This window comes from Oreochromis niloticus, linkage group LG3 (genome assembly GCF_001858045.2).
Source record: "Oreochromis niloticus isolate F11D_XX linkage group LG3, O_niloticus_UMD_NMBU, whole genome shotgun sequence".
NCBI classification, from domain to species: Eukaryota; Metazoa; Chordata; class Actinopteri; order Cichliformes; family Cichlidae; genus Oreochromis; species Oreochromis niloticus.
This window is the reverse complement of record NC_031967.2, coordinates 71,117,325-71,138,696: the sequence shown is the minus strand read 5'-3', so window position 1 is coordinate 71,138,696 and position 21,372 is coordinate 71,117,325. Positions and strand designations below refer to the sequence as shown.

The window sequence follows — 21,372 nt, the reverse complement described above, 5'->3', positions numbered from 1 at the left end:
GTGTACACTTTATCCAAAACCTAGTGCGGGTTTACTCATGTTTATCACTGGGTGGCTGTAACTCAGGCGGTAGAGCAGGTCCCCTACTGAAGGAAGGTTGGAAAGTTAGTGGTTCGATTCCTGGCTCCTCTAGTCTCCATGTCAAGAGTGTGAATGTGTATGAGTGTAGTTAGGAAGCACTCAGTTTAGAGAAAGTGTGTGAATGTGGCATGTTGTATAGAGCACTTTGAGTAATCCGGGAGACTAGAAAAGTGTTATATAAGAATCAGTCCATTCACTGCGAACAGTTTTGTCTTGTTACTTTTGCACTATTATGTTCCAGCACATGTTGTTATTACATGGCTTGATTAAGGTACACATTAGGCTGACATCTGGGGTCAGAGCTGAAACTGTTCTGGGCCAGCACAGGGCCAGCAGTGTATCTGCAACTGGCCCGTGGCTGCACACAACTTACACATGGCCCACATACCGCAAAAAATGACGGCCCTTTGGTGCCCCAGACCTGGTTTGCCAGAGGTAATCCACACATGGGCCAGCACAGGACCACTAGTGTGTCTGTAACTGGCCTTGTGCTGGCCCATGTGTGGGCCACTTCTGGCAAACCAGGTCTGGGCCACCAAAGGGATGTCATTCTTTGCAGCATGTACATTGTGTGGGCCAGATCCGGACCGTACCAATTTTGCTATGTGGGAATGAGAGAAGAAGAGGCAGCTGCAGCGTAAAGAAGCAGAATAACTCCAGCTTTGTGTCTTTTTCCATTCTGGCTGAAGTCCGGGATAAACTGTGTTCCTTTTCACCTCAATACAAAACGCGTAATATTTTCCCTGAATGCGGGACGAATCCGTTTTTTATGGAACGGTTGACAACTCTACTAACTAACCTAATGAATAAAATAAGGTTCAATATCAGTGATATCATAGCACCCACCCAGCTGTATAGAAACTCCGTCATGCTAGCTATTACGCAGTACGAGTTATTGTAACTGACTGTAAAAAGTCAGCACAACGAAAATAAACTGCACCTAAACTTGGTTTATATCTGACCCAGATAGACTGCAGGTCATAACTTCTTACCTGAAGTTCAGTTCACCTGACACTCGGACTGGCGGCGCCTCGGGTCTCTCCTCCTCCTGCTTCCCCTTTCCCTTATCCACCCGCTGGCCTCTGTGGAAGCTCCGCCATAGCCACCACCAAACAACTGAGTTATTTTTACACACCGGCCAGCATCTGGCCAATCCACCATGTTTCATTGTTTATACCGTTACAAAAAAAACAAAACAAACAAAAAAACAACCATCAACCCATAAAAACGAAATTTGCCCGGTGGGCCCGATGCCCAGTCCAGCTATGGCTGTGCCATCCGTTAACCCTTCACGTGCCAGCAGTGGCACGCGTGCCCAGAGTTGCTGACCCCTGACATAGAGAATAAAAGTTTGATATAAATATAAAAAACTTTGTTCATCATTTCAATGAGTAGAAAAGTTTCAAATATATACAGAGTCATGAGTGACCACATGGGGGTGCTGCTGGGCAATTTTGATCTATTCAAAAACATTGATCCTTCTGTGTGATTTTAGAATTTTATTATCTCCTGTTTTACAGTTTAGTGACAGAGAGAATATTTTAGAATAAACCTGAACTTCATGGTCATCATTCATTCATATCAGTGTTAGCATGCGTGCTGTTGAAGCAGCATCTTTCTGTCACACTCAGAAAAGACATTCTGGAGCTTGTAAAAATCTCTTTGTCGTTAACACAGCAGCCAATATGTTCTTGAAATAAAGTCCAGAGTTCAGAGTCCATCTGTCATGAACTGTAGAAGTTAATCATTTATTTTACCCTCTGCTAGGATCAATCAAAGTGTTTCATTAACAGCATCATATTAACTGATCTGGAATTAAAGACATTTACACAGGGGCGCTCATGGTCAGGCTCTTCATTTATTGTCATTAATAAGTGCTGAGTGTTTTATAGGCTTTGACTGTAAAAAGTTGAAAAGCTGAAGTGAACCCATCAGAGAGTAAAACCTTCAGGATCAGATCTTACAGGAAGTCCCGACCTGTTTAACTGCAGGTTCAGTTGATCCGAGTTTAAGTTTCTGTGTGAAGCTCAAAGTTCAGTCATCACATGAGTATGTGATGAGAAAGTCACCAGGATACTAGTATAAACACTGATCTATGATCTATATAGAATCACCCTTTATGTCTGTATTACCCTCTGGTAAATGGCCTGTGTTTATATAGCGCTTTTATGGGTCCCTAAGGACCCCAAAGCGCTTTACATATCCAGTCATTCACCCATTCACACACACATTCATACACTGGTGATGGCAAGCTACGTTGTAGCCACAGCCACCCTGGGGCGCACTGACAGAGGCGAGGCTGCCGGACACTGGCGCCACCTGGCCCTCTGACCACCACCAGTAGGCAACGGGTGAAGTGTCTTGCCCAAGGACACAACGACCGAGACTGTCCGAGCCGGGGCTCGAACCAGTAACCTTCCGATTACAAGGCGAACTCCCAACTCTTGAGCCACGATACAGACTGTAACACCGACCTGAAACTAAACTTGTCATTCAAGAACCAAATTTGCACATTAACAAGTTTATTTTGTTTCTTATCAAAGTTCACATTTTATTGCTGCTTTGCTGAAGTTTGGTCGAGTCGGGCTGTAAACGATCTGTGACACACCTTATCGAGCCGTCTGCTCACACTTTTCCTCACAGACTTTGATTTAACTCTGTGGATCAGCAGCAGTGACATGGACACAGTGGGTACTGTAGCAGTCAGCCTCATGTCCCGTCTGTGATGCAGTGTGAGAGTGTCAGTAGATGATCAGCAGAGGAAAGTGAGAGCTGCTGTGAGCTGATGTCCTGAAGGGCTTTTAAAGAGTCTCTGAGTTTGACAGGAACATGAAGATGTTTGTGGTGTTTGTGATCCTCCTGCACGGTAAGTACACCTTCCTCTCTCTGCTCTCATCATCATCTCTCTCTCTTTAATGTGTTGAAGTGCAGCAGGAGGAGATTTCCATCAAACACTGGATTCTGATTCAGATCAAACTAACAATCCAAAGCAGCAACTTTCAAATCACTGGATTCTTCTTGGTGGCTTTCAGATGAGCTCATGTTACAATCAGCTGCTGTGTGTGTGTTGTTGTGTAGCTGAAGCTCTGACTCACATTTCATATGTGACCAAAGGAAACTTGGTGCTGTGTGACACACTTTAGATTCTCTGCTGCTGCTTTGAACTCTTCAAACTAAAGAGCCAAACTGATGATTGACTGTGCAGCTCTGACATGGCACCAAATGTCCCTGTTATCAGCTGCTGGATGGACGTTATCAGAGCTTTTTAGTCCCACACGGATCACCTGTAGGGAATGCCAGGACTGACATAATGAATTAATTAAATACACCATTAACTAATTAATTAAATATGTCATTAACTAATTAAAATGGGAATTAAATAATTAAATAAATATTTTTGACACATTTAATTAATTATTAATTTATTTCACATTTTCATTCATTATTGCCATATTTAAATAATTATTTAATGGTGTATTTAATTAATTCATTTTGGCACAGTTGACTCCTTCAGGTCTCACCATGAAATAATTTATCTGTCAACCTCACCCATCAAACTCAGGGGGCGGGGTTAACGCTGATCGAGTCAAAACCATTGCTTTGGCCTGGTGGCCATTGTTTTTAGCACACAACAACCAGCATGTTGAAACTAACAGAACTGAACTTTAAAAAACCCTGTTTGTGTGTCACCAAATACCATTTTAATATTTTTTAGCTGAGAATGTAGCGGTTTAAACGTCAGATATCTGGTCGGTTTGTCAAGATAGAGCCTCTTTGCAAAAGTGCTTCGATGATTTCGGAGATCTCTGCCCAGCCCTGTCTCACAGCAAAGCGTGGGATAGATCCGCTCGCCTCACAAGCAATCGAGCTTTTATTACCACTGACAAAGCGCAGGCCCCGGTACACAGCTGCCATATCCCCCGCTGACACTGACTTCTTTTACTGAGGTTATATTTATCGAGTTTTTATTTTCTGATGTTTGTATGTGTCCTACGTGTTTCAGTCGCCTATTCTGAATTATAGCTAACATTAAAAACATTTTTAAGGAGGAGAGAGAGCAAAGAAATTTGATTAACATCTGATCTTTGGGTTTTTGTTCAATAATCAGAGTGACCTACGTATAAACACATAAAATTCAATTCAATTCAATTTTATTTATATAGCGCCAAATCACCACAAAAATCGCCTCAAGGCGCTTTATATTGTACAGTAGATCGCACAATAATAGATACAGAGAAAAACCCAACAATCATATGACCCCCTATGAGCAAGCACTTTGGCGACAGTGGGAAGGAAAAACTCCCTTTTAACAGGAAGAAACCTGTGGCAGAACCAGGCTCAGGGAGGGGCGGGGCCATCTGCTGCGACCGGTTGGGGTGAGAGAAGGAAAACAGGATGAAAGACATGCTGTGGAAGAGAGACAGAGATTAATAACAGATATGATTCGATGCAGAGAGGATGCAGCATCAAACTAATCTAACAGTCATCTACGAATAATTCACGGGTGATGTCAATATGATTTTACAAAAAATCATCCTTATTACTGCCAACTATTCCAGAGACGTGAAAATCTACAACATAAAGAACACAAAAATATAGCAGTCTAACGCAACACTGTAACAGAGATGAACGCATCAGTTTGTCACAGGTCAAAGTGGAATGAAAGTGATTGGTTAAACAAGAGTGTACCGAGCTCACAGCTTGGGGAAGGCCTTGAAGGGGACTGGCAAGAGCTCCCGGGCCTGGCAGATCCCCATTTACTAAATAGGAGTGAAGAATTTAAAGAATTGAGAACATGGAGGGAGGGTGGGGCACGTAAACAGGAATTAACAGCTTGTAGGACTGGGGGAACCTATATAGATGACACCTGGAAGGAGCGTGTTTGGAGGAGTGGTCCCGCTCCTGAAATTCCTATACATAATCTCCATCAGAGCTGGAAAATGGGATGTTGTTTCCGGGGTAAAACCGCAAAGGATTGTAGGTACGAGTGGCAAGTGGTACTAGCGCACGCAGGCTTTCACATGAAAACAGTCCCACAGCAATAAACAGAGACACAAAAAATGGCAAGAAGCTGTTGTATTATTAACTGCAATAGCCGGTCGCATGACAGCCACGGGAAGCTGACGGGTAAAGAGATCGGTTTTTATCAGATTCAGTTGTGGAAGAGAAATTGTTTAAGCCATGTTTCTGAAGAAACAAAGAGCCGACAGATGGCCTGGATTGCAGCCATTCGAAGACCAAATATAACGTCTCAGAACACTCCAGCTCACATGTTAGTCTGCTCCAAGCATTTGCAGAAAGGTAAGTCTTCTGTTGTCGTTATTACATAATTTATCATAACATAATAGTTGATGTAGGTTACAAATAAGTCTTATATTGATTTGAATTTGTTGCGCTATACTGCTTTGTTCACTCTTGCTTTGCGGGCTAATGTTTGTTGTGTTTTGTAGGAAAACCAGCCTACAAAATGCTGGAATGCAATCCAGATGGGGCACCCTCTATCAACCTGGGTCATACCGAGTGCTGCTACCACAGCCAGATTTGATCGGTTAAGAGAGAGAGCGATATCAAAACAGCCACGAAACGTCCCGCATATATGTGCCCAAGTGTTGTATTGAAGCAATCAAGTGATGAATAACTGTTTTCCAGTAAGTTGTTTTGCAATTTCTTTTTTTTGGCATTGTTGATTTGTTTTTTACTGAAGCAGCTAATAAAGCACAATGGAATACAAATTTGCTTCTTTCTTGTAAGATTCTATGATAGAATGAAACAATAATGCCAGTTATAAATAAAGACAATAAATTTAATGAATTACGAAACACTCATTTTATTTCTATTGGATCTGAAAATGTGGTGTAATACTACAAAAGACAACTAGATTGCGTTTGTCATGGTCCTGGGCCATGTTGGCCCAGTATTCTTAGTTTTTGTGCATTTTGTATTTTTCTCTTTATTTAGGCATTAGTTCCTGGGTCGTTCAGTTAAAATGTTCCTTATTTGGTTACCCTCTGTGTGCCCCTCTGTATCTGTGAACCCCCGTGTCCCCTCCTTGTGTTTTATTCCATGTTTCCCCAGCCTGCTATGCCTGTGTTCTCCCCGTCCTCTCTCTCCTCCTGTCTGCACCTCTGCGTACTTCCTGTTTTACTTTGACAGTCCCTCGTCAGCATGCGTCAGTGTTGTTTACCCCTGCCATGTCTCGTTATGATTATCTGTGTCAGCTGTGTTCCCCGTGTGCTCCCACTTCCCTCGTTAACCCTCTGTGTATTTATGTGCATGTCTTTCTCTGTTCAGTGTCGCGTCGTCAATGTCTCCTCCCCGAACCTGTGTGTCTCTCTGTGTTCCCGCGGTCCTCAGTTTAGTTTACCCAGTTTAGTTCTGTTACTTTGTAAGACCTGCAATAAAGCAGCGTTTTTGAGTTCATCTTCTGTTTCTGTGAGTTTTGCGTTTGGGTCCTCATCTGCCTCCACACAGCCGGTTCATGACAGCGTTGGCCTGTACAGGAGACAAAGAAAACATTTTAACGAAATGAAGTAGTCCGTTTCAGAAAACAGATACACCAAAGTAAACTGGAGCTGGGCTTGTTGCTGGGATCTGAAGTTACTAAACATTTTGTGAGTGTATGCACTCACACTTAGGACCATATAATAATAAATATGTGCATGATGAAAGTTGGGCAACATGCTAACGTCCTTACTCCACTCTGTATGCTCGTATGGGTCTGACTCTTTCACTCTGACTTTTTTCCTCAAACTTTTTTTTGCCTTTTTGTCAAGTCTGTCTTTGTACGGACCTAAGAACTGTGAGAACTGACGCTAATGACACAAGAAGTACTGACTGACAGGGACTAAAATACACTGGCAGGCAGATGAGGAAACCAGGAACAGGTGGGCACACAGCTAGAACTTATTAGGCTAGACAAGACAAAGCAAAGCAGAATACACTAACATAAGACAAGACCTTCAAAGTAAAACAGGAAATCCACAGACTGAACTCAAAGACAATACTAACACAGTGCTAAAATAAAAAAAGCATTCTAATATCTCACACGTGTACTGTGTAAGAGCGATTAACCTTGTGTTCTGTCATGTAGTGACTGTGCTTAACTCTACAAAGCAGGAGTCACCAATCCCAGTCCACGAATGCCGGTTTTAGATGCGTCCTTGGTCCATCACAGCTGATTTAAATGGTTAAATTACCTTCTCAACATGTGTTCAAGTTCTCCAGAGGCCTGGTAATGAACTACTTGTGTGTATCTTAAGAACACCAAACTTTTAGTGCATCAGCAGCTGTGTGTATTTGTTATCAGGACTTTAACCAGAGATGAAGATGTTGCTGCCACTCCTGCTCCTCGTACTCGGTAAGAGCGCTCTTTGAATGCAAACACAACAACACAGCTGTTTGTGCTTTTAGACAACATAAAGTCTGTAACATGAGTTTACTGGATGTAAACTGACTGTACTTGACTTTATTCCTTATAACTCCCTCTGGGACTTCATGCAGGGCGCTCACAGGGTTACAGTTGAGTTCATATCTGTTTAAGATGAACTATCTGTGTGTTCCAGACGTCTGTTTCTTACGGATAGAACCACAAACCTGCCAGAGTGTAGTGACGTTTGACAAGATTAATGAAAATGGCAAAAAAAAATAAGAAAATAAATAGGGTTGGGCAAGTTACTTTGAAAAAGTAATTAATTATGGTTAGTAACTGAGTTACACGATTCTAAAAGTAATTAATTACTTGAAAAGTAACTATTGCATTACTTTAAGAAAACGTTTAACCCTCTGGTGTCCAGAGTATAGTTGGCCATTTTTAACTTTGATTTTCCCTCCACATTTCACCTTTAAAAAGTATTTACTTTGCCTTGTTTGGTATCGTTCTTTTCAGCACAACCTCACATGTCTGAATTTACAGTATTTTTTCATTTTGACATACTGTTGTTTTGGAGGAAGGTTCAGAGGAGGTTGGAGATTTTTACCATCATGGGCTCATCCAGTCAGGATGAGAATGAACAGTCAGCAATCACTTGCAGGTTTTGTCGTTTTATTGAATAATGGGTAAAGGAAAGACACACATGGACTGCTATCTCTGAAAGGAAAATAAAGTATGATTTAAGTAACTCCAAAAGAATACATGAACTCAGGAGACTCAAACAGAAACTCACCTCGGCTGCCGCCCCATGTGGGAGTGAAGAAACGGTGAGCTGTATGCAGTGTTGGGGAGTAACGGAATACATGTACCGCCGTTACGTATTCAGAATACAAAATATGAGTAACTGTATTCCGTTACAGTTACCGTTTAAAAAGGTGGTATTCAGAATAGTTACTTTGTTGAAATAAATGGAATACACGGCGGTACTTTCCTGTTTCATATTGTCGCGGGTCAGGACTGTTTGGGTTTGTTTGACGGCTACGTTCTGTTGTTCCAGGCGGCAGCGTTACGGTTGCCATGGTTACAGGGTGACGCGCGCTCTCTCTGCGTGTTTCCTGGGTGAGAGAGCGCTTTTTTGTTGTTGTTGTTGTGCTAAGCTAAAAGGCAGAATGCTACAGGCATAGCTCTAAAGCATGTAGCCTGATGGGCAGTGTAGTCCGTGCTGCAGGGAGAATGGACTACCATACGCGTTATGTGTCTGTGAGCGAGGGAGGGAGAGAAAGGAAAAGTCCGAGCTGTCACGGAGCAAAAACGGGAGCTGGAAGCATGTAAATATAATAATAACCACAGCAGCCAAGAAGAGTGCCTGAGGAACCCATTTGTAAGTAAGCTATTAAGACTCAACTGTACACTGTGTTCGTGTTTTCCTCCGGAAAAAATAAGTTCCGTTGGAGCAGCCTTTCAACGCCTCTCTCTGTCTCCCGCAAGCAAAGTTGACCCAGACAACAAAGTAAAGCTAGTTTTCGGCTACCAGCCCGACACGGAACCCGACGTATTAGCCAGAGGTCCCTTTACTACGTTTCGTACTACGTACCTTCAGTAACAGTAATAAATCACAGCAATAGGACATTCATGTAGTTGTAAACAGCATGATAATATATTAAGTATTCCAAAGTATTCAGAATACGTTACTCTCATTGAGTAACGTAACAGAATACGTTACAGAATACATTTTGGGGCATGTATTCAGTATTCTGTAGTGGAATACATTTTAAAAGTAACCTTCCCAACACTGGCTGTATGTGAGTGCAGTCCTTATATAATGAGTGACAGGTAAGTGCAATTAAGGGCAAGCACCACACCCAATCAAAGGTAAGAAAAGAAACAAGGTGCATCTGGTGAAGTGAATGTGCTGAAAGGTGAGCCTTTACAACACTGTATTAACACAATTGATCTAAAATCAGACAAAAAACAGAAAATCCGAGTAGAAGTTATATAATTTTTTACTGTATCAACCACAAACATGTTTAATGAATCAGTTCAGAAATGAATCATAAATGCAAATATAAATTGTCAATTTTAAAATCCTATGCACAAGTTTTGCAAACAACAAACAACAATCCATTTACCTCTTACCTTGATTTTTTAAATAACCATTTCAAACTATTTACAGAACAATCAGCTGTTCTTCAATAAGATGCCACACAAATTATTTGTGCCAAAAAAATAATTTCTGTCCACTATAAAGGAGAACATCACAGCCTGATACCTGCAGGTCTGACAGCAGCAGGTGTATCACTCCTGTTTCTACCTGGAGACAGCAGTCGCCTCATTGTTCTGACACACAACACAAAACTATCCACAACACTACACACTAACTACACAAGACAACACATTAACTACACACTGCAAACACGCTAAACATCACAAATCTCACATCTCAAAACTCGCGCTCTCTCTTTTTCTGCTGTCTTTCTCTCTCTCTCTCTCTCTCCGTCACTCCTAAAACTTCCTGTTTTTTTGATTTTGTTTTTGTTTTTTCTGCTCATAAGCAGAGAGTGCTTGCTAGCGCTGTCCTTAGACAGTAAACGTGACAAAATTATTGAGGAAAAAATATATATTGTTTATCATGACTCTGGTTTACGTGGCCTATCAACACAATTTATAAACTGGTATATATCACCTTGTTGCTTTGTCTTTAAGTGGTCATGTGATTGACTTACCACGACTCCTTTATTTTTCCTCAGTCAAACAGCAGCACTCATGCGATTGTTTTGCCCCCTTAGCTCCAGGTGTAGTGCCAAAAAGTGATCATCAGGCAGAAAAAGATTACTGTCCGCGGGAGCGCACGCAGCTGCTTAAAGCTGTAGCGTCCAGATTACTTACGTAGACAGCTACTTTTGTGCAACTGATATAAGGTGCGGTAAGCGGAAGACAGCCTCAAGCGTCTGTTTGTTGAAAAATAGTAACGGACCGCATTTTCTTATTAGTAACTGTAACGGCGTTGTAACGATAGGAATAGCAATTAATTAGATTACCCTGTAGCACTCTCGATGTTAGTCCGCTATTAAACTTTAAATGTGTACTGCGGCACATGACAAAACACACTGGCCGTACCGGAAGAACAAAACTCCCCCCCCCACCATACTATTCAGGTTGAACTAGTCCCCCACAGTTATGGCAGATCTGCACAAACAAATATTGCTTGGTGATCATTTAACCAATGATCTACAACCCGTTACTGAAAAAAGTAACAGCATTATTTAGAACACCATTATTCCCATCACTGAAAATAAACCTCTCCAATGATATGGATGAAATTTGGGTGTTGCCAGTTGTGTGTCACATTGTCCTTGGTAATACTTTTATGTGTTCTAACATTCATGTTCATTTTTCAACAAAATGTAGATATAAATAAGAGATGGTTTCCTCCTTTCACCTGAGTGTTGTTCAGACATCCATCAGTTTTCTTTAACATCTTTGATGTCCTTTCAGTTAGCGCCATGCCAACATGCCAACACTCCCGATTTTTCCGGCAGTTTCCAAAAATGGAGTCAGCTACTTAGCTTTAATACTATTCTTATTACTCTTTTTGGGTCGCAAAATAAACTTTTAGCATATTTTCATATCCCCCCCTTTTGAATGTCTCCCTAAGGAGAGGTCTCAAGGTTGGCAAGTATGGTTAGTGCTTGTTGGATAAGAAAAATCCATGTTTCAATACTTTTCTTAAAACATGGCTGAGATTGACGTTACATATTCCACAACTTTCTGAAACCACTTTATATGGACCCAATGAAAAAATCCACTGCATATACATAACAAGTGTTTTTCCTGTGTGTGCTTGTGTCTCCTTCCAGTTTCCCAGCACGCCATCTCCACAGTGGTAGAGGTGTATGAGGGGGAAATATCTGTCCTGTTGACTTGCAAGTACTCAGGTTTTATTCCTGAAAACCCCACAGTGCTGTGGACTCGCAATGATCTCAACCCCAAATCTGTCCACCTACAACGAGAAGCAAAAGATGATCTGAAAGGGCAAAACCAGCATTACAGAGGGCGCACATCAATGAGGCTGGATGCTCTGGACACTTTAGACTTCAGCCTCACTCTGAGAAAACCAACAAAGACTGATAGCAGCATCTACACCTGCTCCATTGGAAATGAAAGAAAGGAACTGAAAGTGACAGACATACAGCTGCATGTCAAAGGTAAGAAACCCAACACCTGTGATTATAAAGGTCAGAGGTCAAACTAAAGAGTGACAGAAAAGATCTTTCTAGTTCTGAAAAAACTGATAAAATAGTGGTAACGTTTTCTAGAAGCAACCACTCTGATACACCAAAGAAGAAAATAGAATCTTATTGGTGTATCTACTAAATCTGGACGATTTGATCCAGAAATTCTTACATGTGCAGGAGAACCAGCAGCTCACAGGCCTAATAGGGACAGACAATAACACAACATGACTGTTACTTATGTTTGATTACTAACAGTAGTACTGTGAGCACTTGGCACAGTTTTGGCTCACGAGCTTTCCTGATATTTTTCATGCAGAATAGAGATTTTAATGACTCGACTGTTGATATTTATTTTTACTGGCAGCAGAGTCAGAGGTCAGTAACACAGATGCTCAGATGTCAGATCAGATCAATTCTATGATTAAAATCAGTGTGACTGCTTGTTGAGTCTGTGTTTCCACAGGCCCCGCTAGTTTAGAGACTTATTCCTCATGAAGAAAACAAGACAGTCAGCGATCGATCGATCGATCTGGGAGGCCTCAGTTGGTGTCTCAGGAATGCACTTCGAATCCTACCACCAAATGACGCCTCTGCGAGACCAAATGAGCCTTTTGTGGGACACTAAAATATTAGCTCCGTTGAATCTTGTTCCCTCTGATAATATGTCAGATGTTTCTTGATTGGAGTCCACCTGTGGTAGAGTCAGTTGATTAGAAGTGATTTTGAAAGGCACACACCTGTCTGCATAAGGTCCCATAGTTGACAGTACACAGTGTTGGGAAGGTTACTTTTAAAATGTATTCCACTACAGAATACTGAATACATGCCCCAAAATGTATTCTGTAACGTATTCCGTTACGTTACTCAATGAGAGTAACGTATTCTGAATACTTTGGATTACTTAATATATTATCATGCTGTTTACAACTACGTGAATGTACTATTGCTGTGATTTATTACTGTTACTGAAGGTCGGCGGCTCCGAACCGTAGTAAAGGGACCTCGGGCTAATACGGTGGGTTCCGTGTCGGGCTGGTAGCCGAAAAATAGCTTTACTTTGTTGTCTGGGTCAACTTTGCTTGCCAGAGACAGAGAGAGGCGTTGAAAGGCTGCTCCAACGGAACTTATTTTTTCCGGAGGAAAACACGAACACAGTGTACAGTTGAGTCTTAATAGCTTACTTACAAATGGGCTCGTCAGGCACTCTTCTTGGCTGCAGTGGTTATTATTATATTTACATGCTTCCAGCTCCCGTTCTTGCTCCGTGACAGCTCGGACTTTTCCACTATCCTTTTTCTCCCTCCTCTTGCTCACAGACACATAACGTGTATGGTAGTCCATTCTCCCTGCAGCACGGACTACACTGCCCATGATGCTACATTCTTTAGGGCCATGCCCGTAGCATTCTGCCTTTTAGCTTAGCACAACAACAACAACAAAAAAGCGCTCTCTCACCCAGGAAACACGCAGAGAGAGCGCGCGTCACCCTGTAACCATGGCAACCGTAACGCTGCCGCCTGGAACAACAGAACATAGCTGTCAAACAAACCCAAACAATCCTGACCCGCCACAATATGAAACAGGAAAGTACCGCCGTGTAATCCATTTATTTCAACAAAGTAACTGTATTCTGAATACCACCTTTTTAAACGGTAACTGTAACGGAATACAGTTACTCATATTTTGTATTCTAAATACGTAATGGCGGTACATGTATTCCGTTACTCCCCAACACTGACAGTACATGTTGTAACAGCAGTCTGGCGAGGCGGGAGCGGCTAGCCGGTCCAGCAGGCATGTGGTGTGGAGGTTAGCTGAAATACCCGAAGCCAGTCGGTTAAATCCAATAACAGACCTTTATTTGGTGTCAGCAACAATACACCATACAAGCCAGGTCTCCACGGCTCCACTCTGTCCGTACATACATGTGCGGGGATCGGTAGTCGCAGGCGCCAGGCCGTTACAACGGTAAGGTTTCTTAGAGAGAAAGAACATGAGCAGCATGAAAATGGATGCCGCTAACAACACACACCCACTAGGAGACTCCCACAACTACTACAATAGTAGGGCAACCCCCCCTAGTGGTGCTATAACCCAAAAGGGTTGTTACATCACCCCCCCCGGCAATTAGAAGGCTGTCCTCAGCCGGACCCAGGCAACCCTCCTCCCGCTACCCCCTTTCACTATACATAGCTACTTAAGGTAGTAAGCAGGCTGTGGAGGAATTGTTATACAGCACCGGTACAGTCAATACAATCAATAAATAAAATTAGTGCTCGCCGGCAATCAGAAGGCTGTCCTCAGCCGGACCTCAGGTGACCCTCCTCCCGCTACCCCTTTTCACTCTACAAAGCTACTTTAGGTAGTAAGCAGGCTATGGAGGAAGTGTTATACACCCTGGCCTTACAGCATTGATACAGACAATACAATCAATAAACAAAATTAGTCTTTGAAGCTATTAGAAGGCTGTCCTCAGCCGGACCCCAGGTGACCCTCCTCCCGCTACCCCTTTTCACTCTACAAAGCTACTTTAGGTAGTAAGCAGGCTATGGAGGAAGTGTTATACACCCTTCCAGCCTCGGTACAGTCAATAAACAAAATGAGTGATTGAAGCAAACAATACAGAACATGCAGTGTTACTGGCTAGTCATCCTCTGGAGATGGTCCTAGACAAGGGAAAAACAGTCAAAAATACAACACATCCCGTCGCTTGAATCAGTACGATAGAAAAGCAAACCAAAAGCCTCCCACGGGCCGCGATGATGAGGGTTCAGTGGAACAGAACAAGTAATCATCCCTAATGAACAGAATAATTACATTACATACATCTTGCATGAAACTAACCCTCAGTCAACCTCAAGTTTGTCCGTATGATAACGGTTAGTCCACCTGGTACCCGTCCAACCAGCGGTCATTACGGGGCACCGGCGGGGTTTGTTGGGAAGATGGCCACTCTCCCGGCTCTCCCCTAGCTCCATGATCCAAACGCTCCATCAGGCTCCTTTGTAGCTCCAGTGAATCCTGTAAGCAAATTCGTGGCTTCCCGACCTCTCCTTCCAAGTTTCCCACTTCAAGGTTGAGGTCAAGAGGCGTAGAGTGAGGGAAGATGTACTTCGTCAGGCCAGGCGCCTCAGCATCCGTGTCACAGCCATCTTCCTCACTCCCCGTGTCTGCGCGGGACGCCATTTTAAGTGTGGAAACAACTCTCTCTCACAAAAGTTATAGCGAAGTGAAAGAGCGTTCACACACAGTACCTAAGCGTTAATATCAGTCAGACAGAGAGCGTCCCTGCACACTCTGATGCTTCAATGTTTCACACAAGACAACACGTCCCTCTAAATGAACACTGAGTCAAGGTCACTGTAGCGTTAGCCTTAGCTTTAGCGCCGCCGATGTCGTAACGGTCCAATAGCGCTGCGTTGGTGGTCCGACGGACCGTACAGTTACTCACGGAGCCCTCTCCCTCGGCAGGCGAGCGTGTCAAGCGATGAGTCGGTGCTCTTCCGTGCCTGCAAATATCGTTGAAATCGCGGGGAGTCGGCTCCTACACGGCGTCCTATCGGCCCGGCCAAACGAAGAGAAAAAAAAAAACACGCCACCTCAGCCGAAGTGTCGATCGTTGAAAAACACGGGAAAAATATCCGAGCCCACCGTCTGTCGGTCCGGATGACGATGAAGATCCAGAGAACAATGTTCGGGCGCCACTTTGTAACAGCAGTCTGGCGAGGCGGGAGCGGCTAGCCGGTCCAGCAGGCATGTGGTGTGGAGGTTAGCTGAAATACCCGAAGCCAGTCGGTTAAATCCAATAACAGACCTTTATTTGGTGTCAGCAACAATACACCATACAAGCCAGGTCTCCACGGCTCCACTCTGTCCGTACATACATGTGCGGGGATCGGTAGTCGCAGGCGCCAGGCCGTTACAACGGTAAGGTTTCTTAGAGAGAAAGAACATGAGCAGCATGAAAATGGATGCCGCTAACAACACACACCCACTAGGAGACTCCCACAACTACTACAATAGTAGGGCAACCCCCCCCTAGTGGTGCTATAACCCAAAAGGGTTGTTACAATGTCAGAACACAAATCAAGCCTTGAAGTCAAAGGAATTGTCTGCAGACATTAGTCAGGGAGATGACCAAAAACCTTATGGTCACTCTAACATAGCTCCAGTGTTGCTCAATGGAGAGAGGAGAACCTTCCAGTAGGACAGCCATTACTGCAGCACCACCCGCAATCAGGGCTGTATGGTAGAGCAGCCAGACTGAAGCTGCTCCTTGGTCAAAGGTACATGACAGGCTACCTGGAGTTTGCCAAAAAGCCCCTGAAGGACTCTCAGATCAGAAAGAAAATTCTCTGGTCTGATGAAACCAATATTGAACTCTTTGGCCTGAATGCAAAGTGTCATGTATGAAGAACACCAGGCACCACTGGTCACCTGGTCAAAACTCTCCCTATAGTGAAACATGGTGGTGGCAGCATCATGCTGTGGGGTATTTCTCAGTGGACGGAACTAGAACATTTCCTAAATGCACCAATGTATAGAGGCCTTGTTAATAACAACCTCCTCCAGTGCTCTGGATCTTGGACTGGGTGAAGATTTATCTTCCAACAGGAAAATGATCCTAAACATAGAGACAGATAACAAAGGAGTGCTTTGGGACCACTTTGTGGTCTTTGTTCTTCAGTGGTCCAGCCAGAGTCTAGGCAAGAACCCAATCAAACATCTCTGGAGAGATCAGAAAATGCCTTTGCACTGACACTCCTCATTCAGCCTGATGGTGCTTGAGAGGGTCTGCAAAGAAGAAAAAAGAAACTGCATAAAAATAGGTGCCAAGCTTGCAGCATCATACCGAGAAAGATGAAAGGCTTTAATTGCTGCCAAAGTTCAACAAAGTTTGCGAATACATGTTATTCTAATTTTTTATTTTTAGTATATTTGCAATAATGTAAAGCAATGTAAACCCTGTCATTGTGAGGTAAATGAACCATGGGAATCCCAGGTATTGTATGTGTAGAAATTTGAGGTGAGAATGAATGTTGGAATAGCAAAATGTGGAACAAGTGAATACTTTCCAGATGCAATTGTAATTTTTTGCTTTACTGTCCTCTCAGGTGAGCAGGTGGAGGTAAAGGTGGAGGAAGGGTCAGAGTCTGTCATCCTGCCCTGCAAAACAACATCTGACCTGCCTGAGGACACCACAGTGGAGTGGACTCACTCTGACCCTGAACTGATGGTGGCCCAAGTGCATTCAAACAATAGTGATCACCCGAAACAGCTGGACAACCTTTACTGCGGCCGCGGAAAGATGAACAAAGACCTGCTGAGAACTGGAGACCTCAGTCTGACCCTGAAATACCCCACAGAGAGAGACAGTGGAGGATACATCTGCACCATCTACAGGGACAAAGACATCTTGAGACAGAAAGTAGTGCTGCAGGTCAAAGGTCAGACATGTAGATAAAGATCAAGGGTCAGTGTTACAACAGCACATCAGAGTTCAAAAATCATGACATTATTTTTAATATTGGTCCACAGAACGTTTTCCATCCTGGGCCAAAGCTCTCCTGGTTCTTCTGGTTCTTCTTGTGGTTTCTGGAGGTCTTTTATATTATTTCCGGCACTATTTCATGTCAGGTGAGTGTCTCCTACTACACTACCCATAATGCCGATGGTCAACAGGTGTCCTCTGGTGGCTCCTTGACTGCGGCTCACACAAAGTTGTTCCAGAAGCTGAAAGAGTTGAGAGTTACAAACAGCTGATACAGAGAGCTGAAGAGAAACTTCCAGGTTTGTTCCAGAAGTCAGAAAACCTCCTTCAGACTCAGTCATTGATCAGTGAAACAGCTCCACAACATGACTTTACTAAACAGTGTGTGTGCTTCACTGCATTGATCTGACACAGAGGCTGCATGTGTACTTTATTTATCCCTGTAAAAGTCGTACTAAGAATAAAATCTCTTTCCAAGAGAAGCCAGCAGATGTGAAAACAACCAATACAAGTGAACAGAAACATGAATAATTTCTAATAACTTTACATTACATTGTTGTAAACCAAGTATCTTTTCCGTTTTTTTTGTTTGTTTGTTTTCTAGTACTATTACAAGTATAATGTCAGCAGAAATGGACCCAATACAAAAATCAGTGAAAATCCATGCCTAATTCTTCTTTTTGAAGAAAACTCCTCATTTACATGAACAAACTGGAATCTATCAGATATGATTCAAAGCATTGTAGTAAATTTCCTTTAATAACTCTGGTGTGTTCTAGTGTTTGTAGTAAAATGTTGAGGTCTACACTGAGGTCTAACAGGACAAGCACAGAAATAAGTCCTCTGTAACAGGTCATAAGGAGAACATTAGTAACCTTCACTACAGCTCATGTTGTGCTTTGTTGTCCTCTCAGTTTACCAGGTGGGGGTGGATTCAGGGGTGGACTCCATCTTGCTGCCCTGCAAAGCCACAGTTTGCCTGCCTAAAGATGCTAAAGTGGAGTGGAACGACAAAAACAAAAGGAAGGTCCACGTGTATGAGAACGGCTCTGACCAGCTTGAAGAACAGGACAATAAATACAAGAACCGAACAAAGATGAAGAGAAACTTACTGGAACCTGGAGACCTCAGTCTGACCCTGAAATACCCCACAGATGGAGACAACTCCACCTACAACTGCACCATCTACATCAGGGAGGGAAACATCCTGATGACGAAGCAAGTGGAGCTAAAAGTCAGAGGTCAGTGCTGTAGATACAGATTCAGGCTGCATCAAAGTGTCACATGTAGTTCTCCCACATCAGCTGGATTATATCTATAGCAGCAAACAGCAGCTGATCCACAAATCTTTGTCTGTGTTAATAAAGTTGGATCAGTTCAAATAGTTTGTTGCTCTGCACTTGAAAGCAGCAGTTTTTCTAATGCACCACCTTCATGTTTCCTTCATATTTGAATCCCCCTGTAGATACTGACAGGTAACCATGTCACACAGAGCTCAAGCCTTTGAATCCAGCTGTGATTGTTGATTTTCTATTGAATGGACTTTTTCAAATCCAGCTGTAGGCCTGTGTTTGTGAGCTCATTAACAGCTGTTTATTTAGAGATACGTGGTCCTCACAGGACAGCCACTACAAACATATGATTTTATAGAATATGATGCATTACTGCAGATTCAACACAATAGAAAGGATTTGAAATGAGCTCAGCCTTAAACATGTGCAGCAGTAATATTGATCCATAGACACTGATGGGAACATTTTTCTGCACAATAAGTACTTTGACTTTTCATACTTTATGTCCAATTTGCCAGTACTGCAGTTTTGTGTGTAGTGAGGTGTTTTCATGGTGTTTTATTGGTGCTTTTACTAAAGGAAGGCTTCTATCAAATTCTTCCAGATGTTGTCAAACTGAGCTGTGTGATGAAGTGAGTGTGACAGAAACAGACTGTGTTTCTCTGCTTCATCAAGTCAAATCTGGTCCTCAGAGACTGAATAAAGTCCTGTCCCACTAACAGCAGCTCCAACAGTCTGTTCACTGCTTTCTTCCTGTCAGTCTTCATCTTTCTGCTGCGTCTCCTCTTCACACTGACCACTTTCTATCTAACAGTGAGCTCCCAGTGAAGCAGCAGCATTCAGCCTGTTAGAGGCAACACAAATGTCTCCATCCAAGCTCATGTTGTGCTTTGTTGTCCTCTCAGTCCCCCAGGTGGAGGTGGATTCAGGGGTGGAGTCTGTCCAGCTGCCCTTCAACACCACACTTCACCTGCCTGAAGACGCTAAAGTGGAGTGGAAGGACAAACATGACAGGAAGGTCCACGTGTATGAGAACGGCTCTGACCAGCCTGAAGAACAGCACCAGGTTTACAGAGACCGAACGAAGATGAATGAAGACCTGCTGAAAACTGGAGACCTCAGTCTGACCCTGAAATACCCCACAGACTGGCACACTGACACCTACACCTGCACCGTCTACAGCAGGGAGGGAAACATCCTGCTGAAGAAACAAGTGAAGCTGAAAGTCAGAGGTCAGTGCTGTAGATACAGGTCAAAGGTCAGAGGTCAGACTCATGATGGTGGTTCAGTCTCAGTGGGCTCCATCCAATAATGTTACAGTGTTAGCATGTCTGATGTTTGTGGCTGTTTTGGTTTTTATTTGATTTCCAGCCAAATGTAAAAGCTTCAGTAGATGAACTGTAGGAGCAAAGTTCATGTGTGAGACTTCATCTGAAAGGTAACATCTTCTAGTTTCTGAACATGTGTTTGTTTAGCATGTGGCTAAAACACAGACTAAGCTAGCTCAGTTCAAATCTCAGTAAAAACCTTCTTTGGTCCTCGTCTATAATCAGTCATATCTGAGTCCCAATAACTAGAAGATGATTTCTAGCAGAGCTGTGAAAATCTCCACATCCTTTCTCCATGTTATCATCCAAAGCTGTGTGAAGTTTCAGAGCTCTGCAGCTAACAGAGACTTTCAGTTTGCTGCTCCCTTCCTCTGACAGCTCCATTCTTAGGGAGCGTTAGTTCTCTGTTTCACTTTATTCCACTTATTCAGTCTGATGTTCTCTGATCTGTTTCTCTTGTTTAGTGTCTTAAATGCTGCCAGTGCCTCTCTTTGCTTTAACCAACCTTTCTCTTTATTTCTGAGCTTTTTAAGGACTTTAACTGATGCATCAACCTTTGAAAATGGAAAGAAATCAGTCAGATTCATGGCTGCATCAAAGTGTCAACTCCGCCAAGGATGGTCCCAACCCCGGCTGCAAAAGGAGGAGGGTGGTCGCCCTGCCGAAGCGACCAGAACCAGCTTTCTGGGGAAATGGGGCATGAAACTGTATAGATCCAAATCGATCAACGTCGCACGTTCAAGATACTACATGAGGGACTCAGGATGCTGGTGAGAAGTGGACTACTGCCCAAGGTAATATTCGAATTTCACTGAAAGTGGCGATCAACATCGGTGTATGGAATGTCCGCACGGGACATCACGTTGGCCAGAAAGAGATCATCGTGGAAGAGAGCTAGCGCTGCAACATCCAAATTGCAGCTTTGTCTGAACTTCGTCTAATGGGATCAGGTACTACCAGCATCAAGCCCTCTTCCTCCAATGAACCGATGACACTCTATTATTCTGGGGTAGAAAAGCGTTAATCAACCGATGGCTTCAACCAGTGTCCTCGCTTTCCAACCCATTTCAGAACCCCTTGCCAACCTTACCATCAAAGGAACAATCACGATGTACAACACCTCTGCCTATGCGTCAACAGAGACCAGCTTGGATGCGGCCAAGGACAACTTCTATAACAGTCTTTGGCTCATCTTGGACACAACTCCAAAGACTGACCTCATCATTATTGCTGGTGATCTGTGTGCCCACACTGGATCTGAACGACTTGGCTGGGAGGCTACCTTGGGGCATTCCCGCCATGGAGAGATTAACTACAACGGACTTCATCTTTTGTCCTTTGCTGTGACCAACAAAATGGTCATCGGGAATACCATCTTCCAGCACCCGATTAAACACCAGCTCAGCTGGAGAAATCCTAGTAGAAAGGATTTGGCAATGCAAGACTATGTGCTAATAAATGCCCGAATCTGATCATCCCTTCAAGATGTCTGTGCAATGAGGGGCTGTGGCTCCGATCACTACCTTGTTCGTGCTCAACTACGATTGAAATTCAAGCACATGAAGCGGATGCCATC

General features: G+C 43.3%; 1 protein-coding gene across 1 annotated transcript in view; it reads left to right on the top strand.

The window, feature by feature from the left end:
• Window positions 1-6,582: 6,582 nt before the first annotated feature.
• Window positions 6,583-21,372, top strand: part of LOC100705635 (uncharacterized) — a 172,581-nt gene continuing 157,791 nt past the window's right edge. The window contains exon 1 of the mRNA XM_025904205.1: window positions 6,583-7,438. Within this exon, the coding sequence (XP_025759990.1) occupies window positions 7,402-7,438 (37 nt within the window). The 5' untranslated portion in view covers window positions 6,583-7,401. The remainder of the gene's footprint in view (window positions 7,439-21,372) is intronic.